This window comes from Scyliorhinus canicula, chromosome 10 (assembly GCF_902713615.1).
Source record: "Scyliorhinus canicula chromosome 10, sScyCan1.1, whole genome shotgun sequence".
NCBI classification, from domain to species: domain Eukaryota; kingdom Metazoa; phylum Chordata; class Chondrichthyes; order Carcharhiniformes; family Scyliorhinidae; genus Scyliorhinus; species Scyliorhinus canicula.
The window spans coordinates 132,698,370-132,716,992 of record NC_052155.1 but is presented as its reverse complement, the minus strand read 5'-3'; the positions used below and the strand labels follow the sequence as shown (position 1 = coordinate 132,716,992).

Sequence of the window (18,623 nt, the reverse complement as noted above, 5' to 3'; positions counted from 1 at the left end):
TAAATCCTGCTATATCCTCTGACAGTCCTCATCGCAATCCGCAATTCCATCAACCTTTGTGTCGTCCGCAGACTTACTAATCAGTTTTATGAAAAATTGTTCATTTCTGGTTGACTCATTTAGTATGTAGATTGCTTTCAACTCTTAACATGTGAAATTATCATCTGGAAAATAAAAAAAACAAACAGAAAATGCTGGCAACACTGCAGGTCAGATAGCATTTGTGGAGAGAGAAACAGAGTAAATGCCGAGATGGTTGCTGCCCTGATATTGGGCGTGATTCTCCGCCCCCTACGACGGGTCGGAGAATAGCGGGAGGGCCTTCCCGACATTTTTCCTGACCTTCCCGCTGTTGCACGTTTTACTTGAGTGTATTACGCGTTTTATTGGCGTGTATTAACATGCCTCCGTTTAAAGGCCGTGTGCTTAACACTACTACAGCTCTGTGTATGTAATTCTGCTCGGAGTCGCCAGGTGCCGTATTTAGACACCTCACAAATATATCAAGGTCAGGTTCAAAGTAATAAATCTGTACACCGATTAGTAAGTTCAAACGATTGATATTTATTATAACAAATATAATAAATGCACATGCATACGCTAAAGACTAAGTTACTTCTAAACTAAACAACTAAAATACTTATCTAAAACAGGAACAGGCAAGGGCAGGGAGCGAGGCCTTCGTCCCGTTCTTGGTCTGCAACTCTCAGAAAGTTAGAGGTCATCAGGGTCTAGCAAGTCTGGTTCATGTAGCGAGCGTCGTGGTGAAACTTACAGTTCGATGGCTGGTGGCTCAACGGCTGGTGATGGAACTGGAGTCAGGATGCGATGTATCAGCAAGCGATGAAGACAGCAGAGAGCCGGAGCCAAACAACAGCGGAGCCGGAGCCAACAGAACGGACCATGTGCGGGGTCTACTTTTATAGGTCCCCCCAAAGTCCGTGCCTCTTCGGGGCGGTCTCTACCTGCTGTATATCGATTGGGTCTTCTCCCAATCGATATTTTCCAAACCCCCCAATCTGAGGGTCGCTTCTCGATGGGTGGGGCGGTTTCTATGGTGCTTTGTGATGGATACTTATGGTGCCGTTTCGTCTGGGCGTCCACTCAAAGTATAGAATTCAAACCCAAATGTTTCTATTGTGTGGGCCTAGATCTGGATCACCTCATTACTATGCAAATCGTTGTTGCCATTTACACCTTTAGCTGAGATTCTGCACCTGGCCATAAACTGGTTTCTGTACGTGCAGAATGCTAATTAGCCTTCTGCAAACTGCTTGTCCTTGCTAAGACTGTTTTCTCCCTGCAGCCTTAGCAGTTCTCCATTTTTGTAGCCCAGTGTCCATCTTAGGTGGCTACACCGCTATTCTCCCCCCCCCCCCCCCACCCCCCCCCCCCCCCCCCCCCCCCCACGGCCGCTCCATGACACGAATCGCTGCTCGCCATTTTTTTACGGCGAACAGCGATTCTCCCCTATCCGATGGGCCGAGTTCCCAGGTCTTTACGGCCGTTTTAACGAACGCAAACACACCTGCTCTGACCGTTCATGAAAACGGCCGCAAAGTTCCGTTCCCGACAACCATGGCACCGATTGGCATGGCCGTGCCAAGGGTGGCATGGGCCCGCAATCCGTGGGCACCGATCGCGGGCAGCGGGTCCGAAACCCGCGCACACTTTGTTCCTCCGCCGCCCCGCTAGATCAGTCCACGGGGCGGCTGAGGGGCATGACAGCCCGCGCATGCGCTGGTTTGACGCACATGAGTGATGACATCATGCGCGGGTTGGAGCCGTCCAATTCGCGCATGCGCGGCTGACGTCATCGAGCGCGTCAGCCGCCGTGACCCTTGGCGCGCGGGCTTAGCGACGGTCGCTAAGCCTGCGATGCCGTGGTTCACGGGGCCCCGCTGCTAGCCCCGACCGGGGAGGAGAATCTAGTCCCGGGAGGGGGCGCGGAGGCTGCCGTGAAATACGGCCAGTTTCACGGCATCCTTTACGACTCTCCGCATTTGCGGAGAATCGCGCCCATTGTGCTCAATTCTGCATTGGCAACCTGAACATGGCTTTGGTCAGAAGTCACTCCAGATTGTCCCGTGAATGGCCGATTTAAGAAACCATCCTCCAGGAGTCAAGTCCAAATTAGTGTCCGGGAGTGCAAACAAAGTGGAAAACTTAATCAGGGGGCCTGTTACGACATCCGGCCATCCCCCTGGGGAGGAGTGAGTGTTGCTTAGACAGGCAGGAATCTGCGAGGGTGCTGATAAATGGTGACTTTCTCTTAAAAATCCCTTGTGGCCACAACTTTCAGATGTACATTGTGGAGTAGGAATTGGTGTCTGTCCACAGGGTGGCCTGCATTCGCCACTGCGGCTCTGTGCTGGATTGATGGACAGGAAGCACTGATGGCTGCTGTCACCAGGAGGCTTCTTCCAATTCACTTTTGGTTTGCTACCTCAGCGAGACCCGGGACGGGGGCAGACAACATTGGGAAGATCCCATGTCAGCAACATCTCAGCCCCGGTGATGATGACAATTGACTACCTGCTGCTGTTGGTCAGGTAGCCTTTGCTGTGTTCACCCATCCTCTGGCAAGATCACTTGAAGGCAGACATGTGTCAGGTAGCCGACCCAATGTGTTAGTTGCAATCTTTCTTCCAATCCCGTCTCTTTGGGGCCAGGTAAATTTAATGTTCAAGGTCAATGATTTTTCATCACAACTGGAAAAAGGTGAGATGTGACATGCTTGAGGCGAGCAGGGTGGCAATACCAAACAGGAAAGGTCTGTGCAGGGGTGTAAAACAAATAAATGGCAATGGGGATAATGGTGGAAGGCAGAAGGTGATAATAATAGGAACAATTAAGAAACAAAAGATGGGTTTGGAGGACGTCTAAATTGTCAAGCAGAATCATCACCAACAACTACCATTCCCTCTATGACACCCTGGTTCACAACCGACTTTCCTTTCCAATGTGGAGGAGACTGCTATGTGAAAAATGAACATCATCTCTCAGTTCACTCACTGGACCGTTGTAGCGAATTAAAATGACAGGCGGCTGGAAACTCTGGGTCACATGGAGAGGAGACGTTCTCCAAAGTGGCCACCTGGTCTACCTTTGGTCTCCCCAATGGAGAGACGCCCACACACGATCCATGAATACAGTATATTACATTGAAAGAAATACAAGTAAATTGCTGGTTTACCTGTAAAAAAAAAAAAATGTTTGAAGTCTTGGATAGTGCGGAAATAGGCGGTCACCTCTCTTTTCAATTCTCTGCTTCACTTCAACTATGACCTCTCAGTCGTCTGCCCCCTAAACTGCTTTAAAGCTCAAACTGCAGTTCATATTTTTGAATAATCACTTTGCAGCCTTTTGAACTCAATAATTTCATAAACATGTTATTTGTCCCCATTTGGTTTTTGGACTGTGGCTTGGTAATGACTTGATTTTTATTTCATTTACACATTGCATCATCATTTGCCATTCAATCTCTTTCTTCTTCCACCCTATTGACCGTTCTCATGTTCCTCCTTTTTATCCTGCTTTTGTGCTTGGTTAAAAACTGTTCCCTTATTCTTCCAGTTCTGGTGAAAGGTCATCAGCCTGAAAGGTTAACTTTGTTTCTCTCTCCACAGACACTGCCTATTTGCTGAGTAAGTGTATCAGTGTTGTCTGATTTTATTTCCCATTTCCAGAACAGTGTTTTGTTTTTGGATCATTTGTTAAAGGTCTTTTAGTGCTCGCGTCAGTGCTTAGAAATGCTGCACAAAAAGTTTTATTAGCGGTTAGACAATTATAATACCAGATATTACAGCCAATGATCAAAAATGAATGCTTTATTGCACAAAAATGCAAATGAATAGAGGAAGAATGTTAAACAGAGGATTGAATCAGATTATTTAAAAGCTTTGGATGATTCGAGCAATGAGCTGCATAATCCCTGAAGAATTTTCTTGCATTGAGGATAGGAATATGGCAGAACCAATTGATCCTGTGTAATTAAATCCATATCAAGCATGACAGAGTATTAAAAATTGTGGAGACATGACTATGCTGTGCAACGATCAATGCAGACTGAGAACATAAAATAGAACCAGGAAAAAAAGCAACCATCCCGTTCCATGTGCTGTTAACTACCAATCTCCCTTATCATTAAGCAACACTTTTCTAAGTGTCTGTCTCTTTCCCTGTCATGTCATGTAAATCAAACAAAACTTTGAACACAAAAACAAAATATTAAAGTAATGAATATCGCAATGAAAAGGCCCTTGACCTGAAACACAAGCACTGTTTTTGTCTCTGCAGATTGTGCCAGGCCTGTTGAGCATTTCTACACTTACTTAAAACTTCTGAATTCTGATCTTGCCTCACATTTTACATTACAAAAGATCAATGTAATGAGGAGAGGTATGTCACCCATCCAGGAAAAATTGATGATCTCCCCTAACACCACATCCATTTTGGTTTTATCAAGTGATTCCAGTATTTTGCCTCCAGAGTCCTATTAAGAAACCTGTGCCCACCTTTTGATCTCTTGTGTGAAAAATCTCCTGATAACGCCACCATTTTTGTTAACCTGAGCTCCTTGTCTTAGTGTCATGTTAATTTTAGGGAGTGTTCTCCATTTACTCTTCATTTACAGTAAAGTCTATTCTGTATCTTTAAGATAGTTCTTCTTACTGATTGAATTCAAGGTTAAAAAACCCATGTTTGTTCAATCCTTCCTCACATCTTCGTTTTTGATGCTGGACTAATGCTGGGAATCAATATAGTAGCTCATCTCTCTATTGCCTTCTGAGGTGGTTCACCCAAATGGACGTGGTGCCTAAGGTGCAGTTTGACCAGAACACTACAATGGCCAGTGACTTTGTGATTCCCAGTGTCCGATTTGGGGAGTACCCTAAAAATGCATTGGAGATTCCTTCTGTGACGTTCCCAGGTAAGGTTTATGCAGCAATTGTCCAGAAGTGCTAACTTATCCTGGACAATTGCACTGCGTCGGGAACCATCACCAAGCAAATTAAATCATTAACTTTGGATGGTTATGCTAATGGTTACTCTGAAATCAAATCAAAGTACATCTAACTTCAGTGTAACTATTTTAAAACTCAGACTGAGCCTCACATGGGACAAACCTTCTCCCTGGCTTGTTATTTTCAAAGTACCTTTTACAGCTGGTGCTGTAAAGAAGGGAGCATGTCTTCTTTCACTCAAGTGGAAAGCGCTGCACTGCCTGAATCTCAGCTGGCCAGGGTCAGGAAGATCGGACAAGACAGACATTTGTGAATGTTAGTACAGGTAAGTGGGTTCAGAGTGGAACTCCATTGCTGAGGAAGTTATGGCCCAAAATTGCTGCTGCGACCACTTTCACTACTATTTATTATAGCACCGAAAGCTCTGAAAAAACGTTCTAAGGCAGTCCACAGTGGAACAAATCATTGAAACAAAATATTAATTTGCTCAGTATTGATTCAAGGAGGACCTTGGTCAATAATGATTTAAGGAGGACCTGAAAGGAGGCAAGGGAAATGGAGAGGTGGACAGGCTGATGTAGAAAACTCCAGAACCTGGAGCTTATACGACTGAGGATACTGTGCCAATGGTGAATGAAAAGAGAGGAGGATGCACAAGATGTTGCATGGGCTGCATCCATCAGAAACCATCTGTTTCTACCTACTTTTTCGCCTTACTTCACAAATTAAAATCAGAAACAAGGAGGTGCCACATTCATAACTATCAATAAACGTCCAATGATATCATATAGATCCTACCATGATTTTACCTGTGCAGATCAAAAGTCTAATTTAATACTGAATTCTCAGAGTAATGTTTAGTGACATTGGCTTCCCAAAATGCTGTGTTAATATTAATAAATAACACACGGGCATGTACGAGATTTGGGGCAGATGGTAAGGGGAAATCATTTTTAACGTGGAGCGTCTGTGCAGCTCTGAAGAGTTAGTGGGCGGGATTCTCCTGACCGCCAGCCTGGTTTTCGGGCACGGTTAGCCCCCGCCAGCAGCGGGATTCTCTATTCCCACAGCCGGCCAATGGGATTTCCCATTGTGGCCACCCCACAGGGTTGGATAACCCAAGGGCATGGGTGCGCCTCGGCGAAATGGAGGATCCTTCCGGATGAGAATCCCGCCCAAAGCAACGATTATGACCATACTTAAAAATGAGTGAATGAACATAGGGAATGAAAACAGGACAGGCCTATGGGACTGCTAGATGTGAGGAATATATACACCAACACAGCCTGGCTGGGTGGAATGGCTTTTAATTGTTGTGCAAGAGGAAATGAGGTTTAATTTTACCTTTCAATCTGCCTATTTCAAAGACTAAATATATTTTATATTTTCTCCATTCAAGCCACTGTTGCATTTTTCAGTATGAAAACAGGAAATGTTGGAAATACATAGCAAGACATTCTTGAAAAGCACCTTGTTTTGTTTCTCTTTTCAGTTTTCATGAAGAGTCTCTACAATAATAGTCTCTCTTTTTGCTGTGACAGATTTCCGACATATTTCCAGACATTTTCTGTTCTCTTTTCATCCTTTATTGTATGTGTCCCATTGTATATTTGCTGCAGGGTGTAAGCTAAAACGGTGACTAAGAAACAATTTCTTTAATCTGACCGCTGATAGCTTGTCATTGTCATAGGTTTCGCATTCATCTTAACAACTGGCTTGTAATCTTTTCACTGAGGCAGTCTGGCTTTGTAGTTGGAGTTGGCTGTGTGTCTGTTATTCTTTGCACCTTTGGGGATATTTATTTGATTGTTTGTAGTTAGTGGATTGAAGATCCATTAAACAAATCTTTAGGAGCTGAATTCAATAGCCCCCAAAATCATATGGGGACCATGAAGGGCGATTAACCCATGCCCGTTAGTGGCAATCTGGCAATATACCAACTTCGTGCTGGCTGCTCAAATCAATGGTTTCAATATCCAACCAGTGTTGTGCTGTCAATTGGATGGGCGCTTCAGTCATAGGGCCAAAATTGAGAGTGGCTAGCACCTTAAACTGGAGCGAAGTAAAGTGAATGCTGGAAAACTAAAAGAAGAACAGAAAATGTGTGTTTGACAGCATCTACAGAGATGACTTAACTGGCTGAATTTTACTGCAGGCCTCAACTTTGGGGCCAGGTTGGCCTGCACTTGCCAGGAGCAAGAGCCATTGAGGTATCCCTGGGGTCCACCCCTAATTGGCTGTCCTGGAGGGGGCCCCAATGCTGCTGCCCGAGAGAGTCTGCAACTCTGGTGCCACAGCTGCCCCACCATCAGGTCAAATATTGTTTGGAATCGGGATGTACATTTATCTGGAGATAAGGTTGACTAAGGTCAACTTTACTGAAATGTTAGCCACCAGCCAACTCAGCAAATAAATCATCAATTAAAGGCAGAGGGTACTGCTCTGCACAAAGGAGCGGACTGATAAAGACCTTAAAATCATCACATAATATTAGAAACAAATTAATGCAAATGCTGGAATTTGAAACAAAAACAGGAAATATTGGGAATCTGAAACAAAAACAGAAAATGCTGGACAATCTCAGCAGGTCTGGCAGAAAGAGTGGAGAGAGAAGGCAGCTAACATTTCGAGTCTGGATGACTCATCGTCAAAGCCACATATTTGCACTAATTCATATTTCTTCTTCATGAGAGGGCCCCTCTCTTGACCAGCCTCTCTAATTCTGCCTCGACCTTAGGCCTGATGGCATATGGCAATGACCTCTGCTTTAAAAATCTTGCTTGGCCTTTGTCCTTAATCTTTAGCTTGGCTGAGATCCCTTTAATTCTTCCCGACTCTCCAAGACAATGGCATGTTTCTTAAAATCTTCGGTAGACCTGTTTCGGACTCCAGCATGAGTTTAACCTCAGTTTAGGTTGATTCTATCCAGCCAGGTTCTCTCCACTAGGGCTGTGTTGCTCGTTCTGTTGAGTGCGCTTTACACTCAATTAGCTCTGTTTTATTACTTAGCTCTAGAGTCAGCAGGTATCCTTATGATACCACCATGAGTTTCAAGTTCAAGTTCATATCAATTACTCTATACACCAATTAGTAAGGTTCAAATCAAAACACGTTTATTAATACACAGTTAATGGCTACTCATGCATACAATACTAAAAGATTAGGCTATTCCTACCACTAACAGGATTAGGCTATTCCTACCACTAACAGGCCAATACTTATCTGGATAAGGGAACCCGCTGGGTCAGGGAACAATGGCCTCTTGCTCGATCCTGAGTCTGCAGGCTTCCAGCTGGTACGGACTAAGGGGTCAGGAGCATCTATCTCGTAGCATGCGTTGACTGGACACTTACTTGATGGTGCAGCAGTTGGCCAGGCCTCTTCTTCTTATGGTCAAGTTCTTCGAGAGCTGCTAAGATGTTCTGCTGGGAGGACCGGCTAAGAGAGCGAACTGACCTTGGGGGCTCTATCTTACAGTCCTCAGGGGCTTCGCGCCCTTTTGGGCGGACCCCGAGCTTACTTCCAATCGATTGGATCCCATACCAATCGATTGGTTTGAATTCCCCAATACTGGGGCTGTTTCCCGATCGTTGGGCGGTCCTTGGGTGCCCGTTTGCTTCTTTTGTCTTGGACTCCTGCTGGCGCCGAGGAGTCTAGCTTTACTTTGATCACCTTTGATTGTTACTATTGTGCCCGGGAATCGCTCATTAATATGGATGGCTGCTGGTTTCGGTGCTGTCTGCTTTCTTTGCAGGCAGAATACACAGGAAAAGTCTGCAAACTGCTTGTTTCTCTGGGATTGTCCAATTTTCCCTGCGTTCCTTGTGTTTCTCCATTTTAACTTGGGAAGTGGCCAACTCAGGTGGCTACAGCTGGATAGTTACCTTTTAATGACAGATAGGGACAAGTTTGCAGCTTGTCCGTTAGTTGCACGTTTCCATTGATACAACCCTCAAGGGCACTACTTCTCCGGTATATGTTTGAACTGTTATCTTTGAAGGTTTTAAGACGATATGTCATAGATTCTGATTTCTGGTACCAATGAAATGGCTGCACCAGTATCCACCTCCATTTTCATCGGTTGTCCATCCAATAAAGGAGTGACCCAGTATTGGTTTGTTGTGTCTGCAATAGTCAGTATGTTCAACAACAGTTTGTTATCTGACTGTGACTCATGCTTTTTTGTGCCATATCTGTATCAAGTGGATACTCTTTCCTCTATTCAATTTTTGATGTATTTGGTTCTTGCTTTTTATAAATCTTCTTTGGAATTTTTTATTTCTTTCTCCAATGTGCACATTTTGTGTGCCATATTTTACCACAGTTCCTGCATTGTGCATCTTTGCATCAGCAGTCTGCTACTGCGTGACCACTTTTTGAACATCGGTGGCAATTTCGAGACTATATCTGTGTTTGTGTCTCAGCCGATATTTTATGTATTTTAATGCTCAAAACTTAATTATTGGGCATCCTTAGCTACTGTTTCCATAGAGGTTGTGACTTGCAAAGCATTCTTTAGGTTTATGTTGCTTACCAGCTTTTTTTGGATAACTTCACTTCTTAACCCACACATCAGTCTGTCTCTAATGGTGTCATTCAGGACATCTCCAAATTCCAGACATCTCCATTAGTATTCTGCAAATTAGCTATGAATTGTATGATTGATTCACCTTCTTGCTATTTGTGTGGAACCTGAACCTCTTGGTGATGACCAAGGGTTTCAGTTAGATATGGCCCTGCAATATCTCCACAATCTCTATTGGTTTTTGAGCCTGGTTTTTCTGGTTGCACCAGACTACATGACATTGAACAAATCCCACCCCCCTACCCCTGCACCATGCTATGGAAAGACAGGATTACTATGTCTGCCAAGATTTTGTTCGCTTAGATAAAGAATTTGAATCTTTCAATGTATGAGTTCCAGCGTTCAGTGCTTTTATCATGTGGTCCCATGGTGTCATTTTACTGTGGGAGCATAAGCACAAATGTACCCAAAGTGTTTGGTCTACCTTGCTTTTTTTACTCTTTCAATCAAAGTAACCCTGAGTTCAGCCCGTTCCTTTCCGAGTTTAAGGAATATCGCAAAACTCCTCTTGCTCTCAATTTACTGCAGGGTATCTGTTAATTTATTTGCTACTCATAGTAGAGGGAGCAAACTTCTGATGCAATCATCCTAAATTGCGTGATCACACTCTTAAAATGATCTTGTTCGAACTATGAACAAATATGATTTCAAAACAACATCCCCTCATTCGACAAACTCTTTTCTAATTTACCAGCTGTAGATAGTGTAAGCATGTACATCCTTACTTTCTCTTTCTTTCCCCCCCCCACACCCCCACCACAACCTTACTCTTGTGCCCATTTCTTTTCAGGTATCCAAGTAGTACTGGCTGACAAGGCAGCAGAGAAATACATGAAGGTGTACTGTCACACACAGCCACCAACTCAGATACTCAAATTATACCTGTGTTAGAGACTAGCACAGAGGCTATTTATGGGATGTGGACATCGCTGGTTAGGCCAAAATTTATTGCCCATCCCTAGTTGCCCTCCAGAAGGCAGTGGTGAGTTGCCACCTTGAACGGCCATTTCTAAATTTGCAGATGATACACAACTTGGAAGGATTATGAATTGTGAGGAAGATAGTGACATCGACTGACAATTAGATGAAATTTAATGCAGAGAAGATTGAAATGATTCATTTTTGTAGAGGAAAATGCAGGGAAACAATATAAAATAAAGAGTACAATTTGAAAAGGGATACAGGAGACGAGGGAGTTGAGTGCATAGTTCATTAGAGGTGGCAGGACAGGTTGAGAGAGCAGTTAATGAAGCATACAGCATTCTAGATCGTAATAATGTGGGCATTCTGTACAAACTGGAGGTTGTTAAACTTGCACAGAACAACGTGCTATCCACAATGCTACTGTGCTGCCCATCGAGGCATTTAAGAGAGAATTGGATAGTTATCTGAAAAGGAGAAATGCACAGGGCAATGGGGAGAATGCGGGGAATGTCATGAGGTAATGGACCAGTGCAGGCCAAGAGGGTCGAATGACTTCCTTCTGTCCTGTAATTATCCTTTAGCTCTATGAAGTTGCCTCCTTGCTCTCATGTGACAGCTTTAACTTGCAGACTATTTATCACCAAATTCCCAACAAAAGGAATCAAGTGAGTACACACACACACACACTCTCATTGATGGTTCCATTTCCCACACCAGCAATTCTTCTGGCCTCACTGAGTAAAATTACCTATTTAGTGCTGAATTATGGATAGTTCTGTGCTGTGCACAAGCACCCAAAGGAACTCGGTTGAGACAACCCAAACTCATTCATTTCAGACCTTACTCCAGGCGACAAGGAAGCTTTTAACTAATTACAGGGAACAATGGATTAGGTTCAAAACGACATTCCAGTTTGAGGACAAAATTCCATCTCTTTGTGGCATCAACTGATCCTTCTATTCATCTTGTTTTACATACATTTTCTGAGGCTATATGGTGCAGATTTGATGTGCCGAATGGCCTCCTTCTGCACTGTATGTTCTATGTTCAAAGTTTTACCAGCTCAGACTGGTTGAGTACAGTCAGTAATTTGCCAATTGCGCACAGCCAAAGGGACGTGCTGTTTAATATGATTTACTAGCTGTTGGGAACACGCCAGCATCTTGTTAGTGCTGAATAACACTCATTACTGCTGCTTAGCAGCAGTGTGAAGCAGCTAGATTCACCTCCTTTTCATATTTTTGAGACACTTGCACTTCCAGGTAATTTGTTCAAAATTTAAAGTGTCATCTTTCGACCCATTGGTGAGTTGGCGCAATATACAGTGAGCAATGATATGCTCAGAGTAGCCATTATCCGACAGGATAGCTTTGATGCACTCTAATTTGGCATCAAGCTTGCACTGAGAAAATGGCTTGGTCACTAATCACGAGGTTGTTGACTAGGCCAATCTTGTGGAACTGTAGGAATCTCCATGCTCTTTGACTCTTTTTCATCGGTGAATTTCAGCACAATTAAGGTGTGTAAGAATTTTTTTTTATACATCTAGAGTACCCAATTATTTTTTCCAATTAAGCGTGACCAATTCACCTAACCTGTACATATTTGGGTTGTGGGGGTGAAACCCATGCAAACACTGGGAGAACATGCAAACTCCACAACGACAGTGACCCAGAGCCGGGATTTGAACTCGGGTCCTCAGCGCAGTGGGAAGCAATGCTAACCACTCTGCCACTGTGCTGCCCTGTATAATAAAACATTCTTAATTGCAGATGCAAGTATAACGAGTGTATTATTTTACATATCTGAGAGATGGAAGGAGGAGGATGTTAAGGGTCAGTCCATCAAAGACCTATTTCTCATGGAAACTGTCAAAGATATTAGAGCTGGGCCGAGAGGGGTTTTCATACCAAAAATGTGGTACAACTGAACACAACTGCCAACGTTGAGTTCATAAGTTTACTGAATACAGATTCAGGCAATGGCAGAGTGGTTCGATCGCTGTGATATATTGACACAATAAAAATGTCTATGCCTTTCTTGAGTGGTACATGAATGAATAGACTAGCAGTTTCAAACCAGCGTGGACACAACATTGCTATCAATATACATGTCCTGAATGGTCTTTGCAGAGATACAGGACTGTTTCACCATATGTGTGGAAAACTGCTTGTAGCAACTTGCACAACCATTTGGTCAGTCATGTTGTGTAGAACGAGTCATAGATAAGATGGGACATAAAGGGACATAATTTGTGTGTGTGTTGGGCAGCCTGTACGTTTCTGGATGTAGTGAACCATGAGGATGAATCCTATCACATGCATTTCTGTAACTTGTTTTCAACAGGGCTGTGCAGTCATGCTTAGCGGTGAGTCCAATGGATACGAATTTGGACCTGTCATTTAAGAATAGTGTGAAAGAGTCCATCGTGTTTATTTTCTTTGTTTCCATTTTTCTTATGTTATTTTGGTCCATGGACTCATAATTGTATAATGTTGTAGAAGACTCGAAGTTGAAGCAGCCTGCTTGTCACGGCACACTGTTCCCAGGTTTTGTTTTTAGGCAAGACTCCTTGGCACCGAGTGGATCTTAGGAACTAGGCTTGGAGGGAGTCAGATCAATTGGTTGGCTAGCAACCGGTGGGTTGGCCAGGGACAGTTTTCTGCCTGATGTTCTCTTGCTCTCCAGCAGCAATGAGTGCATTCAACAGAAGACCTCGTTGCAACGGTGGAAAATCCGGCCGCCAGCCAATGGTAGGCTGCCTCCCACCCAGTGGGTTAAGTGGTAAAGGCAACCTCATGTGCTTACTTATTTCATGAAAAACATTGTAGTTGTCAATAGTAGTTTGTGTGTCATCTCATTAAAATCACTTTTATTTGATGTTTTGCCTTGGTTAATCCTTGGGATTGTTTTTTTTTTGCCATCCTTCCTTTATTCCTGTCAAGTCTCCGTATAGGATAATGGAACATAGCTGGCCTCTGTTCGTTTGGATTCCGTTCTGCTTGAGTGAGCACTTGCATAGATTCTTAACTCTTAAGTATTGTTGTACTTTTCATAATGGAAACTCTATTCAATCTATGCTCAACATAATTGTATTAATGGTTAGATAATGCTTTTTTTACTTTGTGAATGATTGTAGCTGTGCCATATCCTGAACAATGAATAACAAGCTGCAGGTCAATTTACTTGTGTGATTGACTGAGCAAAGGTTCAATATGCTTCATGCTACTGCTGCTTTTGTGTGGAAGACATTTTTCATGGATGACCTTGCAGCGACACAGGCAGTATTCTGGTGCTCAATAATCTAGTCTATGATGGAAACAAATAAAAATAAATCAAGAATATAAGGCTTTGGGATTGACAATAAATGTGTGTTAAAGTTGGAGAGATCAGGGAAAGTGCAAAAAAGGCTATTTAAGTAACAGATTTCAGAACAACATCACAGAAGCAGAAAATTTCAAAGGAAACAGAATATGCTGGAAATATTTAGCAGGTTTCGCAGCATCTGTGGAAAGAGAAACGAGTTATTGGGCTGGATTTTACCATGGGCTTCAAGACCCCAACATTGGGACAAAATGTGGGTTCTGAGCCAGCTGTCCCAACATGACTCTCAATTATGTTACAGGAGATCCACTTCTGTCCCTGCCACCTGGAAGGGGTGAAATGCAAGAGTAAAATGCTGAGTCCATAATCGGTAAGGAAATGAGATCCGAAACCAAGATACCATCTATGAAGGGGCAACTGCGTTTGCCTTCGGTCCATTTTCTCTGTAGACACATCCAAAAACAAAAATTACCAGGAACTCTTCACGACAAATTAGAACATAGAACATAGAACATAGAACAGTACAGCACAGAACAGGCCCTTCGGCCCTCGATGTTGTGCCGAGCCATGATCACCCTACTCAAACCCACGTATCCACCCTATACCCGTAACCCAACAACCCCCCCCCCAACCCCTTTGTTGACTAAGGGCAATTTAGCATGGCCAATCCACCTAACCCGCACATCTTTGGACTGTGGGAGGAAACCGGAGCACCCGGAGAAAACCCACGCACACACGGGGAGGACGTGCAGACTCCGCACAGACAGTGACCCAGCCGGGAATCGAACCTGGGACCCTGGAGCTGTGAAGCATTTATGCTAACCACCATGCTACCGTGTTGCCCTTATTGGGCACGATCCACTGGTCACAACCTGAAAGTCAGCTCACCGCTCACCAATGTGGCCAGTAGATGCTAGGATAACCCAGTACCGCGATCTACATGGCTCGCTACACCTTGCGAGATCGAGGGGTCGCGATATGAATCCCACCAACGGTGGGCAGGATCACTTTTTGGCAAATTTGCATATTAGTGAGACAGCTAGTCTCCCTCTAATATACAAGTTCCCTGACGTAACCAAGGCATTGGTATCTTTCTTCTTCGTCTTAGAGTACTCGAGCGAGCACTGTTCAGTACTTGACTCCACAAACAGAGACCAGGTGGAACTGCACTCGAGGGGGGTCTCCTGGGGATTGGAGGCCCTGTGGCACTTGCCCTCTGGGCAGGGTGGTAGCCTGGCACTGCTGGTGTCAACCTGGCATCCTGGTGGCACTAACACCCTGGTGGTGCCTGCTGGAAGGGGCATTGTAAGGGTGCTAGGCTGGCACAGCCAAAAAGCCAAGCTGGCAATTTTTTTAATGATAGGGATCGGGCCCGGGAGTACGATGTGCACATGAAGTGGGGTGCGGGGGCCTAAGGACCCACTTGTAGGTTATTTGGGGGTTTGGGGGAGGCGTCACAAGATTGGGGCGTCATTTCCCGATTATTATGAGGGAGGAAGTGTTAGGTTTGTTAAAGCATTAAGGTAGACAAATCCCAAGGGCCAGATGGCATCTATTCCAGATTCCGGAGGGAGACGAGAGATGAACTCGCTGGGCCTCTAATTGAAATTTTTGTTACCTCGTGGGCCATAGGTGAGTTCCCAAAGGATTGGAGGATAGCCAATGTTGTCCTGTTATTTAAGAAGGTTTGCAACGATAATCCGGGTAATTATAGTCCAGTGACTTTGATGTCGGTGATAGTGAAATTGTTGGAAAAGATCCTGAGATAGGATCTATGCACATTTGGAAGTGAATGGTCTTATTAGCGACAGACAGCATGGTTTTGTATGAGGGTGGTCATGTCTCACTAATTTAATTGAGTTTTTTTGAGGAGATGACAAAAATGATTGATGAGGGAAGGCTATGGATGTTGTCCACCTGGACTTTAGTAAAGCATTTGACAAGATCCCTCATGGCAGGCTGGTGCAAAAGATTAAATACGACTGGGTCATGTTGCACGTTTTGCTATGGGTGTAAAACGCGTTTATTGGGGTGTATTAACTTGCCTGTGTTAAAGGCCGTGTGCTTAACACCACTAGGCTCTGTCTATGTATTTTTCAGCTCAGGAGTCACCAGTTGCCATATAGACAACTCACATATATTCCAAGGTCAGGTTCAAAGTAATAAAACGATACACCGATTAGTAAGTTCCAAACGATCAATATTTATTATACAATTATAATAAATACGCATGCACACACTAAGGGACTAAGCTATGACTAAACTAAGCAAACAGAATACTTAACTACACAGGAACAGGCAAGGTCAGGGAGCGAGGCCTTCGTCCCGGTCTTGGTCTGCAACCTTCAGAAAGCGTGCTGGTCACTGGGGGTCTAGCGGGCTTGGTTCGCGTAGCGAGCGTCGCATTGGCACTTACGGTTCGGCGGCTGGTGCTCAACGGCTGGAGTCAGGATACACGTTGGAGGTCTTGGTCAAAGCCGGAGCACGAAACAACAGACAGGACCATGTGTGGGGGTCTATGTTTATAGGGGTCCCCAATGTCCTTCCCTCTTCCTGGGCGGGCTTTACCTTTAGGTATCGATTGGATCGCTTCCAATCGATATCTTTTGAATTCCTCCAATGTGAGGGTCTTTCTCGATGGTGGGGGCGGTTTCTATAGTGGATACTTCTGGTGCCGCTCTGTCTGGACATCCACTTAAAGTATCTTATTCAAACCCAAATGTTGCCATTGTGTGTGCCTAGATCTGGACTGCCTCATTAGTATGTAGAACGTTCTGCCATTATCACCTTTGGTTGGAGATCTTCCACCTGGCCAGAAACTGGTTTTGCTGCTTGCAAAATGCTAATGAGTGTTTGCAGGCTGTTTGCCTTGGCTAAACTGTTTTTCCCTACAGTCTTAGCGATTCTCCATTTTGTTTGGTTCAGTGTCCATTTTAGGTGGCTACAGTGGCTACAGTCAGGGGTGAACTAGCTAGATGGATTCAGAACTGGTTGGCCATAGAAGACAGAGATTAGCAGTGGAATGGTGTTTTACCAAATGGACGTCTGTAATTAGTGGTGTTCCGCAAGGATCAGTACTGGATCGTCTGCTCTTTGTAATCTGGATTAAATTGAAAGAAAACGTAACTGGTCTGATTAGCAAGTGTTTGGATGATACTAAGATTGCAGGAGTTGCAGATAGTGATGAAGATTGTCAGAGATTACAGCAGGATAGAGATAGGCTGCAAAATTGGATGGGGAAATAGCAGATGGAACTTAACCCGGACAAATGCGAGGTGATGCATTTTGGTAGATCCAATTCAAGTGGGACCTAGAAAACAAATGGCAGAACCATCAGGAGTATAGAGGCACAGAGAGATCTGGATGTGCAGGTCCGCACTTCCTTAAAAGTGGCAACAGAGGTGGAAATGGTGGAAAAGGTCGCCTGGAGAGGAAAACTGCAGGGGATGGACACAATGGAAATGTGGAGCATGTTCAAGGAACAGCTACTGCATGTCCTTGATAAGTATGTACCTGTTAGGCAGGGAGGAAGTGGTCGAGTGAGGGAACCATGGGTTACTAAAGCAATTGAAACACTTGTCAAGAGGAAGAAGGAGGCTTATGTGAAGATGAGATGAGATGGTTCAGTTGGGTCGCTTGAGAGTTACAAGTTAGCTAGGAAGGCTCTAAAGAGAGAGAGCTAAGAAGAGCCAAGCGAGGACATGAGAAGTCTTTGGCAGGTAGGATCAAGGATAACCCTAAAGCTTTCTATAGGTATGTCAGGAATAAAAGAATGACTAAGGTAAGAGTAGGGCCAGTCAAGGATAGTAGTGGGAAGTTGTGCGTGGAGTCCGAGGAGATAGGGGAGGTGCTAAATGAGTATTTTTCGTCAGTATTCACACAGTAACAAGACAAAGTTGTCGAGGAGAATACTGAGATACAGGCTATTAGACTAGAAGGACTTAAGGTTCATAAGGAGGAGGTGTTAGCGATTCTGGAAAGTGTGAAAATAGATAAGTCCCCTGGGCCGGATGGGATTTATCCTAGGATTCTCTGGGAAGCTAGGGAGGAGATTGCTGAGCCTTTGGCTTTGATCTTTAAGTCATCTTTGTCTGCAGGAATAGTGCCAGAGGACTGGAGGATAGAAAATGTTGTCCCCTTGTACAAGAAGGGGAGTAGAGATAACCCCGGTAACTATAGACCAGTGAGCCTTACTTCTGTTGTGGGAAAAGTCTTGGAAAGGTTTATAAGAGATAGGATGTATAATCATCTGGAAAGGAATAATTTGATTAGAGATAGTCAACATGGTTTTGTGAAGGGTAGGTCGTGCCTCACAAACATTATTGAGTTCTTCGAGAAGGTGACCAAACAGGTGGATGAGAGTAAAGCAGTTGATGTGGTGTATATGGATTTCAGTAAAGCGTTTGATAAGGTTCCCCACGGTAGGCTATTGCAGAAAATACAGAGGCAAGGGATTCAGGGTGATTTAGCAGTTTGGATCAGAAATTGGCTAGCTGATAGAAGACAGAGTGGTGGTTGATGGGAAATGCTCTGACTGGTGTCCAGTTACTAGTGGTGTGCCACAAGGATCTGTTTTGGGGCCGTTGCTGTTTGTCATTTTTATAAATGACCTGGAGGAGGGCGTAGAAGGATGGGTGAGTAAATTTGCAGATGACACTAAAGTTGGTGGAGTTGTGGACAGTGCAGAAGAATGTTACAAGTTACAGAGGGACATAGATAAGCTGCAGAGCTGGGCTGACAGGTGGCAAATGGAGTTTAATGCAGAAAAGTGTGAGGTGATTCATTTTGGAAGGAATAACAGGAAGGCAGAGTACTGGGCTAAT

At 44.2% G+C, this 18,623-nt stretch overlaps 1 protein-coding gene across 1 annotated transcript in view; it reads left to right on the top strand.

The window, feature by feature from the left end:
• Nucleotides 1-18,623, top strand: part of csmd3b (CUB and Sushi multiple domains 3b) — a 2,394,280-nt gene that overhangs the window by 1,557,027 nt on the left and 818,630 nt on the right. Inside the window, exon 10 of the mRNA XM_038809755.1 lies at nucleotides 15,927-15,952. Coding sequence (XP_038665683.1) covers nucleotides 15,927-15,952 — 26 coding nt within the window. The remainder of the gene's footprint in view (nucleotides 1-15,926; nucleotides 15,953-18,623) is intronic.